Source organism: Chiloscyllium plagiosum, chromosome 20, assembly GCF_004010195.1.
Source record: "Chiloscyllium plagiosum isolate BGI_BamShark_2017 chromosome 20, ASM401019v2, whole genome shotgun sequence".
Taxonomy (NCBI): domain Eukaryota; kingdom Metazoa; phylum Chordata; class Chondrichthyes; order Orectolobiformes; family Hemiscylliidae; genus Chiloscyllium; species Chiloscyllium plagiosum.
Window position 1 is genome coordinate 51,474,067 of NC_057729.1, and position 11,637 is coordinate 51,485,703.

Sequence of the window (11,637 nt, forward strand, 5' to 3'; positions counted from 1 at the left end):
CATTTGGATGGGTAAATGAATAGGAAGGGTTTGGAGGGATATGGGCCAGGTGGGACTAGATTGGGTTGGGATATCTGGTTGGCATGGACGGGTTGGACCGAAGGGTCTGTTTCCATGCTGTACATCTCTATGACTCTATAAGTGTATCACCTCATATTTATTTGGAATGGGTTCTACCTGCCACTGATCAGCCCACTGATCTATACGTTCCAGTGATCTCTTGTAACCTCCTCGATATTTAACACCCCACTATTTTCAATAGTCAATAGGTGCAGGAAGAGGCCATTCGGCCCTTTGAGCCAGCATCACATTCATTATGATCATGGCTGATCATCGACAATCAGTATCCTGCTCCTGCCTTATCACCGTAACCCTTGATTCCACTATCTTGAAGAGCTCTATCCATCTCCAGAGACTTGGCCTCCACTGCCTTCTGAGGCAGAGAATTCTATATATCGACCACTCTGGGTGAAGAAGTTTCTCCTCAACTTTGTTCTAAATCGCCTACCCCTTATTTTTAAAGTGTGTCCTCTGGTTCTGGACTCACCCATCAATGGAAACACATTTCCTGCCTCCAGTGTCCAATCCTTTAATAATCTTATACGTCTCAATCAGATCCCCTCTCATCCTTCTAAACTCAAGGGTATACAAGCCCAGTCGCTTCAATCTTTCTACATATGATAGTCCCGCCATTCCAGGAATTGACCTCGTGAACCTACACTGCACTCCCTTAATAGCCAGAATGTCCTTCTTCAAATTTGGAGACCAAAACTGCACACAAAACTCCAGGTGCGGTCTCACCAGGGCCCTATACTGCTGCAGAAGGACCTCTTCACTCCTGTACTCAATTCCTCTTGTTATGAAGGCCAGCTTGCCATTAGCTTTCTTCACTGCCTGCTGTACCTGCATGCTTGCTTTCATCGACTGATGTACAAGAACACCTAACAACTTCGTAACAACTTGTCATTTAGTTCAGAAATTGCATAAGAACACAAGGTTACTGGTATGGCAAACAGAAGTAGCATGCAACAGACAGAGCTATGCAATTTGACAACTAATGCATCAGATCAAAACTTTGTAGTGAAATTATGAATGGTGGGGAACAATGAAACAACAGGGTTTGGAGACTCTACAAATACTCCCCATCCTCAATGGGAAGGTGCCAGGACATCAATGCCAAAGACAAGGCTGAAACATTTTCAGTCAGATGTGGAGGATCCATCACTGCCTCCTCCTGAGATCCCAGCAACACAGATGCTCCTTTCCCTCATCTTATCTCAGTCTTCAGATAAGTCAATTCTCTCTGCCTAATATCAAGAATCGACTGAAGGCCCTGAACGTGCAAGAACATTCTAGCAACAGTACTGAAGACTTCTGCTCCAGAAACATCAAATAGTGCTATCGAGCATCATCTACTCAATGGTCAAAATCCTCGAGCACCCTTCCTAGGGGAGATGCTGGTGTAGTGGTAATGCCAGTAGATGAGTAACACAGAACCCAGGCAAATGTTCAAGTACATACGTTCAAATCCCATCATAGTAGATCGTCGTATCTGAATTCAATAGAAATACAGAGGAACCTCTATTATCTGAATATCAATTATCCGAATATTGGATTATCCAAAGGTGATCTCAAGGTCCCAATAGAAACATTATGTCAAAGAGCTGTTTCAACCGATGGTGTCTTTTGTTTACACGTACAGCGATTAAAAACAAACTCGGCTCACCGAAATGCTGCCGAGACAGTCCTGGACAGTCCAGACACCGTCTGTAAACGACTGACTGACTGCCCGTGCTCTCTCCCCCCCAACACTTCCCTGGAGTTCTACACAGGGGTGTGTGCACCCCCCTCCCCTCCCCCAGATAATCTCTCCCACATTGTCCTGTACAGGGCAAAGGTACAACCTGTCAAAACACTGTGCGCGTACGCTATTTGGAGTCTTATCCCACAAAGGCAGCAGCAGCCTGACTGTTGGTGTACAGTCCGGCTGCCCCGGGGCAGGCAGGGCGGGGGTTTTGAATGGGGTGTTGGATGGGCTGGGGACAGGGTGGTGTTGGACAGGGTTGGGGGCAGCTGGGGTTGGAGGACGGGGTTGGGGGTGGGCAGGCAGTGGGGGGCAGGGTCTTGCGCACAGTGCGCTTTTGCCTCGTCTCCTGAACGGGGAGCAGACTTCACAGAAAACTCCGAGCCCCAGAGGAAATCAATTAACCGAATAATCAATTATCCGAAAGAAAGAGTGCCCGCCCACCTCTTTCAGATAATCGAGGTTCCTATGTACTCTGGAATAAAAAGCTTTAATGATAACGACCTCATATTGTAAATTAAAAAGGGCAATGTCCTTTAGGGAAGGAAATCTGCCATCCTCACCTGGTCTGGCCTACATGTGATCCAGAACCACACTGGAGGAGAAATGGGGCAATAAATGCTGGACGAGCCAGTACTGCCCATATCGAGTGAATGACTTTATAAGAAAAATTACATTAATCTATGTCAACTACTGTAAAGCACTGGGGAGGTGCAGGCTCTGCTTATGTTGCAGAAGGAAAGAGAATGGGAAAAGGAATTGAAAGGATTTATCCCCAATGGACGCAGGAATGACTTTGTCCAAAGACAACAAAAAGCATTTTATAGTAAATGCCTCAATACCTTCTGGTGGGTAGGTAACAGCAGAATATATCTCAATTCCTAATAGCTCCAGGACACTGTCAGAGTGCTGTCAGTCCCGCCCTGACTGTGACAAATAAACTTGACCATTCTCTGAAAAATGTGAAAGCTCTTTGAAAGCATTGGGCAGTCAGTTCAGCAGCACCACCCTTTCCTTACAGCCTTGGAATTGTTTCCTTTTCAATTTTCAAACCAACCCCTTTGGGAAAAATAAACAAATCACAAAGGCACCTATCTACACCACCCTTTCAAAGAATGCACTCCAAAACACTGGAAAGAAATGTTCCAACTCTCCCCAGTTCTTTTTTGTTAGTTCTCTTTAATCCTTTAATCCTCTGGTTACTGACCCACCTTTAAAGTTTCTCTCTACCACGCGAGCGAAAACTTAAATTGTGAATTTGATGGTACACTTGCCCAAACAGTGCTTTTTTGAAATCCAGAGATTAGAGAACTATATCGAGGTTGATGTCAGGCCAGGGCTGAGGGAGGGCTGCACTACTTAAGGAGTCAGGTTTCATGAAGTCAAATTCCAGCCATCCCCAACCCTCAGAGGCACAAAAGAAAACAACTGAACATGTGCAAAGAGGAAAATCGAAGGTATCCTGGGTGAGGTGACCAATATTTATTCCTCAAACTCAACACAAGATGATTTAGCGATTATCACATCAGTGTTTGGCAGAGCTGGCTGTGTGCACATTCGCTGTCCCATTGAACACTTCAAATATATCCTATTTGCTGTAAACTACTGAGGAAAGTCCTAAAGTCACGCAAGATGTAATAAGGTTAAAAACTACACAACACCAGATTATAGTCCAAAGGGTTTACTTGTAAACACTAGCTATCTGATAAAGGAGCAGCTCTCCGAAAGCTAGTGCTGCCAAATAACTATAACCTTGTATTGTGCAATTTTTAAACTTTGTCCACCAAGTCCAACACCGGCTCCTGTACATCAAGATATAATCAAAAAGCAAGTCTACTTTTAGTTAACGCTCTATTTTACCTTTTCTGTGAAGCAGAGGTAGTAAGGGAGGTAATCATTGATTCTTTGGAGAACATCATTACTCCTACCTGTTGTACTTTATTCTTTCGTGGGCATTGTTGGTAAGGTCAGCATTTGTTGCCCCCTGTTTATAATTTTCCTTGACGTGAGTGGTTTAATCAGCCATTTCACGGGTCAGTTTAAAAATGAACCGCACTGTGTGTGGACTCACATGTTGGCCAAACCAGTTAAGATTTCTTTCTCAAAAGAGCATTCATGAACAAATCGCTTTTACACCAAATCAACAATACAGTCATGGTCAATGCCATGGGGACAAAGCTGACTACCTGCTGGGGGGGGGGGTGGGGGGGTTTGACCCAGTGTCTGGGCAGCATTCATCAGCTTTTGCAGCGGGGTGGGGGGGGTTGGTGGCCTCTGGATTTTTTTTTGCGGGGTGGGGGAACCTCTGGATTTTTCAGTGCAGTGACATAACCACAGAACCATCGTCACCCTAGTTATCTGAAACTGAATTGTACCAGTAAAACCTGGAGGGATACAGGGTACAAACTGAAAAATTTAGGAATGTACGAGGTAAATTCCTTTCAACTTAAAATTTCTGGTGAAAAAAAATGACAGGCAAAAACCATCCTTTAAGAATGGAGGACATATTATGGGAAGGGAGACGGGAGGTTACTTACGAAAGTTTGTCCATCAAATTTACACAAGTTCCCCATGAAACAATCCAGTCCGTCCCACCTGCCTGCTCATTCCCCACTGCCCCACAGACTCATTGTTGTCAAGTGCCTAACCAATTTCTTTCCAAAATGATTCATTTCCACCTCTGCACAGAAACTGGGAGTAGGTCCTTCAGTTCTGTCAACTGATCATGGTTGATCCTCCACCTCAATGCCGTATCCTCACTTTCTCTCCACACCATGACACCATTAATATAGAGAAAAAAAATCTTTCTTGAATACATTCAGTGACCTAGCCTTCTGTCGTACTGAATTCCACAGATTCACTCTGAGTGAAGAAATGTTTCCTCACCTCAGCCCTAAATGGCTACCTCATATCCCAAGACTGTGACCCCTGGTTTCAACACACCCTAATTAGGGAAACATCCACCCTCCACCTAGTTTATACAGCCTGTTAGAATTTTATATGTTTCACACCCTCTTGTCCTTTGAAACTCTAGTGAATCCAATCCAAAGCAACCATTGCTTTACAAAAAGTATTGCAATTCAGTTTTTGTTTGATATGCATTCTGAAATGGTGCTTAAAATATTTACATAAAGTTAACAGCTATTTTGGATATTTGGGCCAGGTGGTTTTTTTTTGTATTTTTGATTGTATTTATTCTGAAGCAGGTTACAAATTCTAATGACCTTCCAATTAGAGTTTTCTAATATTACAAAGTGATCTTCCAATGGGCTGAGGAGTGGAAGATGGATTAATTAAGATAAATGAGAGGTTTGGCATTTTGGTAAAACAAACCTGGGAAGGACTTGCACAATTAATGGTAGGGCCTGGGGAGTCAGAATCAGAGTCAGAGATGTACAGCACAGAAGCAGACATGTCAGTCCAACTTGTCCATGCTGACCAGATATCCTAACTTAATCTAGTCCCATTTGCCAGCACTTGGCATATATCCCTCGAAAGCCTTCCTATTCATATTCCCATTCAGATGCCTTTTAAATGCGGTATTGTACCAGCCTCCACCACTTCCTCTGGCAGTTCATTCAGTATACGTACCACCCTCTGCGTGAAATAGTTGCCCCTTAGGTCTCCCTTATACCTTTCCCTTCTCACTCTAAACCTATGCCTTCTAGTTCTGGATTCCCCAACCCAAGGGAAAAGACTTGGTCTATTTATCCTATTCATGGCCCTCATGATTTTGTAAATCTCTACAAGGTCACCCCTCAGCCTCTGATGCTCCAGGGAAAACAGCCCCAGCCTGTTCAGCCTCTCCCTGTAGCTCAAATCCTCCAACCCTGGCAACATCCTTGAAAATCTTTTCTGAATCCTTTCAAGTTTCACAACATCCTCTGGATATAAAGGAGACCAGAATCGCATGCAATATTCCAAAGGTTGCCAAAACAATGTCCTGTACAGCCTCAACATGACCTCCCACCTATCCTCAATGCTCTGACCAATAAAGGAAAGCATACCAAACGCTTTCTTCACCATCCTGTCGACCTGTGACTCCACTTTCAAGGAGCTATGAACCTGCACTCCAAGGTCTCTTCGTTCAGCAACACTCCCGAGGACCTTTCCATTAAGTGTACAAGTCCTGCTCTGATCAGCCCAATGGCCCATCTGGTCAACATCCCGTTGTACGCTGAGGTAATCTTCTTCACGTCCACGACACCTCCAATTTTGGTGTAATCTGCAAACTTACTAACAATATCTCTTATATAAATGATTTGGATGTGAACATAAATGACAAAAAGTAGAGGACCCAGCACCGATCCTTGTGGCACTCCATTGGTCACAGGCTTCCACTCCGAAAAACAACCCTCCACCACCACCCTCTGTCTTCTACCTTTGAGCCAGTTCTGTATCCAAATGGCTAGTTCCCCTTGTATTCCATGAGATCTAACTTTGCTAACCAGTCTCCCATGGGGAACCTTGTCAAACACCTTACTGAAGTTCATATAGATCATACCGCTCTGCCCTCATCAATCCTTTTTGTTACTTCTTCAAAAAACGAGAGATGATTTTCCACGCACAAAGCCATGTTGACTATCCCTAATAGTCCTTGCCTTTCCTGATACACGTACATCCTGTTCCTCAGGATTCCCTCCAACAACTTGCCACCACCGACGTCAGGCTCACCAGTCTATAGTTCCCTGGCTTGTCCTTACCACCTTTCTTACACTGTGGCACCAAGTTAGCTAATCTCCAGTCTTTTGGCACCTCACCCGTGACTATCGATGATCCAAATATCTCAACAAGGAGCCCAGCAATCACTTCCCTAGCTTCCCACAGAGTTCTAGGGTACACCTGATCAGGTCCTGGGGATTTATCCACGTTTATGCATTTCAGGACATCCAATACTTCCTCCTCTGTGATATGGACATTTTTCAAGATGTTACCATCTATTTCTCCATATTCTATATCTTCCATGTCCTCCTCCACAGTAAATACTGATGAAAAATAATCGTTTAGTATCTCCCCCATCTCCTGCGGCTCCACACATGGGCTGCCTTGCAGATCTTTGAGGGGGCCCTATTTTCTCCCTAGTTACCATATTGTCCTTAATGTATTTGTAAAGTCCCTTTGGATTCTACCAAACCCTGTTTGCCAAAGCTATTTCATGTCACCTTTTTGCCCTCCTGATTTCCCTCAAGTATGCTCCTACTGCCACTCGATCTCTCCTGTCTGTACCTGACATATGCTTCCTTCTTTTTCTTAACAAAACCCTCTATTTCTCTAGTCATCCAGCATTCCCTGCACCTCCCAGCCTTTCCTTTCACCCTAATAGGAGTATACTGTCTCGACTCTCGTTATCTCATTTCTGAAGGCTTCGCATTTTCCAGCTGTCCCAATCAGCTTTTGAAAGTTCTTGCCTAATACTGTCAAAATTAGCCTTCCGCCAATTTAGAGATCTGTCTCTCCTTTTCCATCGCTATTTTAAAACTAATAGAATTATGGTCGCTGGCCTCAAAGTGATCCCCCATGATACCTCAGTCACCTGCCCTGTCTTATTTCCCAAAAAATAGGTTTTGCACCTTCTCTCGTACATACATCCACATATTGGAGTGTAGTGAGGTTGAGGGGTAACCTTAGAGAGGTTTATAAAATCAGGAGGGACATAGATAAGGTGAATAGCAAAGGTCTTTTTCCCAATTTGGGGGTGTTCAAAATTAGAGGGGATTTTTTTTTAAAAGGTGAGAGGAGAAAGTTTTTAAACAATGAGACGAGGGGCAGCTTTTTTAATTCAGAGAGTGGTTTGTGTGTGGAATGAACTGACTGAGGACGTGCGATACCGTTACAATGTTTAAAAGACATTTGGATAAGTACACGAATAAGAAATGTTTGGAGGGATATGGACCGAGCGCAGGCAGACGGGACTAGTTTAGTTTGGGAACGTAGTCGGCTTGGACTAGTTGGACAGACAGATGTGTTTCCATGCTGTATGACTGGCTCTCTCTCCTCACACAACAGTCCAGCCATCCCTGACATCAGCCTGGTGAACCTCCACTGCACTTCATTTACTCATTTAGCAAGTATATCCTTTTTTAGATAGGGACACCAAAACTGCACCCAATATTCCAGGTTTGATCCCACCAAGGCCCTGTACAATTGCAGCAAAGTATCCCTACGTCTGAACTCAAAACCTCTTGCAATAAAGGCTGTTATTACATTTGTCCATCTAATTGTTTGCTGCACTGGCCTGTCTCCTCTCATCGACTGGCACACAATGACACCTAGATGCATTTGTACATCCACATTGCTCAATATCATTTAAATGATAATCCAGCTTTCCAGTTTTATTGTTTACACTGAACTGAATGAATCGACATTTAGCATACCGTACTGTCTCTATCCACTTGCTCAACTTGTCTGAATCACCTTGAAGCCTCCCTGCATCCTCCTCACCCAACCTCGTGGGCACTGAGCTCCAGATTAATAAGCAAACACACAAAAATGTTCTTCAAATTCCTGTTTATATCTGTTGGCCAGGTATTAAAATCTGTGCTTCAGTCCTTGCACAATCAGCCAAAGGGAAGTTTGGTTTTCATTTCCTCGCTTATACAAGCCTGTCATAACATTGCTGCATATACAATCACAGGATTGTGTACAAGTTTGAAGTTCTTGCAGCTTGTATGGACTAGGGCAAAGACTGCAGCTTGGTTAAACAAATTGACCCTGGCAGCGCAGGTCAAGCAGTGAGAAGAATTAAAAAGAACGCAGTGGTAGGTCAGGACAGTACATTCAGGGAGGTAGACACTGTTCTCTGGAGCAAAGAGCAACAACCCAGAAGGGTGTATTCCCTACCCTGTGCCAGGGTTCAGCTTTGCTCCTCAGGTCTGGAGTGAAACTTTGAATGAGAGGTATAGATTAATGTCCCCTCTGAGCCCCACAGTCACTCAGATGATTCATCAACATGTGCGTCCACTGACTTCTCACTCCTCAAAGGTTGGCACAGTTACAGGAACACCTAGAGGAAGTGGGGGAGGGGTTCTATTTAGACACCAGTGACATGGGCAAGACTAGTGAAGAGGTTCTCTTCAAGGAATATGTGCAAGTAAAAACTAAACCACAAAGCAGAATCTCAAAAGGTAATAATCACTGGATTATGTGGGCGGCACGGTGGCACAGTGGTTGGCACTGCTGCCTCACAGCGCGAGTGACCCGGGTTCAATTCCCACCTCAGGCAACTGACTGTGTGGAGTTTGCACTTTCTCGCCGTGTCTGCATGGGTTTCCTCCGCGTGCTCCGGTTTCCTCCCACAATCCAAAATGTGCAGGTTAGGTGAATTGGCCATGCTAAATTGCCCGTAGTGTTAGGTGAAGGAGTAAATGTAGAGAAATGGGTCTGGGTAGGTTGCACTTCGGTAGGTCGGTGTGGACTTGTTGGGCCGAAGGGCCTGTTTCCACACTAAGTAATCTAATCTAATTTAATCACTTGAGTCAGGTCCAAATTAGTGAGATATAAATAATATGCAGGTGTTGATATTGGTCTGGGGTAGACAAAGTCAAAAGTCACAAGACACCCAGTTATAGGTGAACTTCACCTGATGAAGGAGCAGCACTCCAAACGATTGTAATTTCAAATAAATCTTTTGCTCCAAACCTGCTATTGTGTGACTTCTGACAAATGTAAATGAGATTTAAGAGATGTAAAAGGTAACGGTAAAGGTACAATAGTCTTACGAGACCATCTGGCTGCTCTCTCATGAGGAGTGGTAGATAACTAGTGGCCTTTAACCTGAGGGTCACCCATGCCTCAGTCAAGGAGAGAGATTGAGAAGGACAGTCCTTCAGGGTAACATCATCTGGCATGGGAAGTGAATGCTTGCAGTTGGCATCACAAACCAGCCATCCTGCCAACTTAGCTAACCAAACAGCAGGTGGGACTAGATTGAGTTGGGATACCTGGTCGGCGAGTTGGACCGAAGGGTCTGTTTCCGTGTTGTACATCTCTATGACTCAAACCCCTCAGCCAACAGGCTAGCGTGGGAGAGGTGGGTTCTGGTTCGTGGAGCACTGGTACAAATACTAGGGAAAGTGAGGCCTGTGCTGATGGGGTATTCTTCACCAGAAAGAGATGACCGCAGTGATCGCGGCTTTTACCTGCCCCACCTCCCTCAATTTCTTACCCCGCGCCCCCCTCAACTTCTCGAAGTATAATACATTCCCAGGCTCCCTGTGTCCTGCTGACAACGTGAGATCCCCCTCACCTTCGTGTCTTCAGCACATTTAGCAACCCGCACTCATTGCCATTGTCAATGTCATTGATTATTAATTACCAACAGTTGAGGCCAAACCCCATGTCCCAAATGTAAGCGAACCACAGTAGAGTGTGTTACTGGAGAATTACCTAATGACGATCAGCGGAACCGAAAATAAAGAGGCACTTTATTTTTGTTAAATGAATGACGCAAGCTCTCAGTTGACCCTGTGGGAAGGCAGGGCGATGCGGATGGAGGAGAGGAGACGGCCTTGCTGACTGCGCGGTGGCTCAGCAGGCCCCGGTACAAAGGTCGGGCTGGCCTCAGGAGCCCTGCGGTCAGTGTTCTGAATGGAAAACCCTGGGAAAAGGGACCAAGGGGCTCGAGTTTTACCTCAAGCGGCTCCCTCGGCACCGAATTCAACTCAATTGGGGTGGGGTGGGGGGGGGGGGGGACAGCTCTCCATCAATCCCTCCCTCTCCCTGTCGGACCGCCTTTAAATTGCCGGAGAAACTCAGCGAGTCTGGCGACGTCTACGCGAGAGAAAGCAGCTCTGAGACACCCCCTGCACCATTGCAAACGAAACACTGAAGTCCCTATTCTTGTTTCTTTTATTTCAAGACATTCATCTCAATCGCTTCAAAAGTTTTTGATTGTTTAAAGCAAATAAAAAGAACCATATCCGCATGCAGTGCAAGAGGTGGGGAATATTAAAGGTGTTAGTTCAGTAATTACCTCACTGTCTGCCTTCCTGGGCACAATCAGACTGGGCAGCCTCCCTTGCATCCTGCTCCCGCCAACAACTCGCCACAAAACGTTGTAACAAAATTTGGATACACTTGCCAGGCCCCGCCCCCTCGCCTTGCCCTGACTGACAGCGGCTGCGGCCAATCACAGGTGGCTCTCCAATGCCGCTCCTCCCCTATCACCAATCACAGTCGCGGGCCGCCCACCCCCGGCACTGACTGGTGGCGATTCCAGCCAATCAAATACGCCTCCAGGTCCGAACCCCCCCCCCATCACTTTCACCAATCGCTGTCCCGGTCGACAACCGGCCTGCCCACTCGCCTTCTGACTGACGGTAGTTGCATCCAGTCACAGGTGGCTCCGGGAACGCATCCCAGCACACCTCTCCGCCAATCACGGGGTTGGACAAGGCCTGCCCCCAACTGACATTCAGCCAATCATCGATGAAACATGGGACGAACCTCGATAATCCTGGAACCAATCGCGGCCTCGATACCGCTATGGACCCGCCCCTAGCTCCTGACGCCAAGCGTCTCCAGCCAATCATAGGTTAACGATTGCCCCCTACCCCGTCACCCAGGCACCAATCCATACCAGGGCGTGTGCCCAGCTCATGATTGATGGCACGTCTAGCCAATTACAGATGGATTGTGCGAAGACCCACACGCGACGTCCAACCACGAACCCGACTACGGATTAGACCCGGCCCCTGCTTCATGATTGACGCGGACTATAGCCAATTACAAGCGGCGCAAGGCACATCATTCCCGCCCCGTGAGGCTGACTGGCGGCATTCGTAACCGTCACAGACGATTCGATCGTCAATCCCGACGGCAATCAGACTCATGCG

General features: G+C 46.0%; 1 protein-coding gene across 1 annotated transcript in view; it reads right to left on the bottom strand.

Moving 5' to 3' along the window:
• gss (glutathione synthetase) overlaps window positions 1-10,875 on the bottom strand; it is a 57,697-nt gene extending 46,822 nt beyond the window's left edge. Inside the window, exon 1 of the mRNA XM_043710808.1 lies at window positions 10,776-10,875. Within this exon, the coding sequence (XP_043566743.1) occupies window positions 10,776-10,826 (51 nt within the window). The 5' untranslated portion in view covers window positions 10,827-10,875. The remainder of the gene's footprint in view (window positions 1-10,775) is intronic.
• Between the last annotated feature and the right edge of the window lie 762 nt (window positions 10,876-11,637).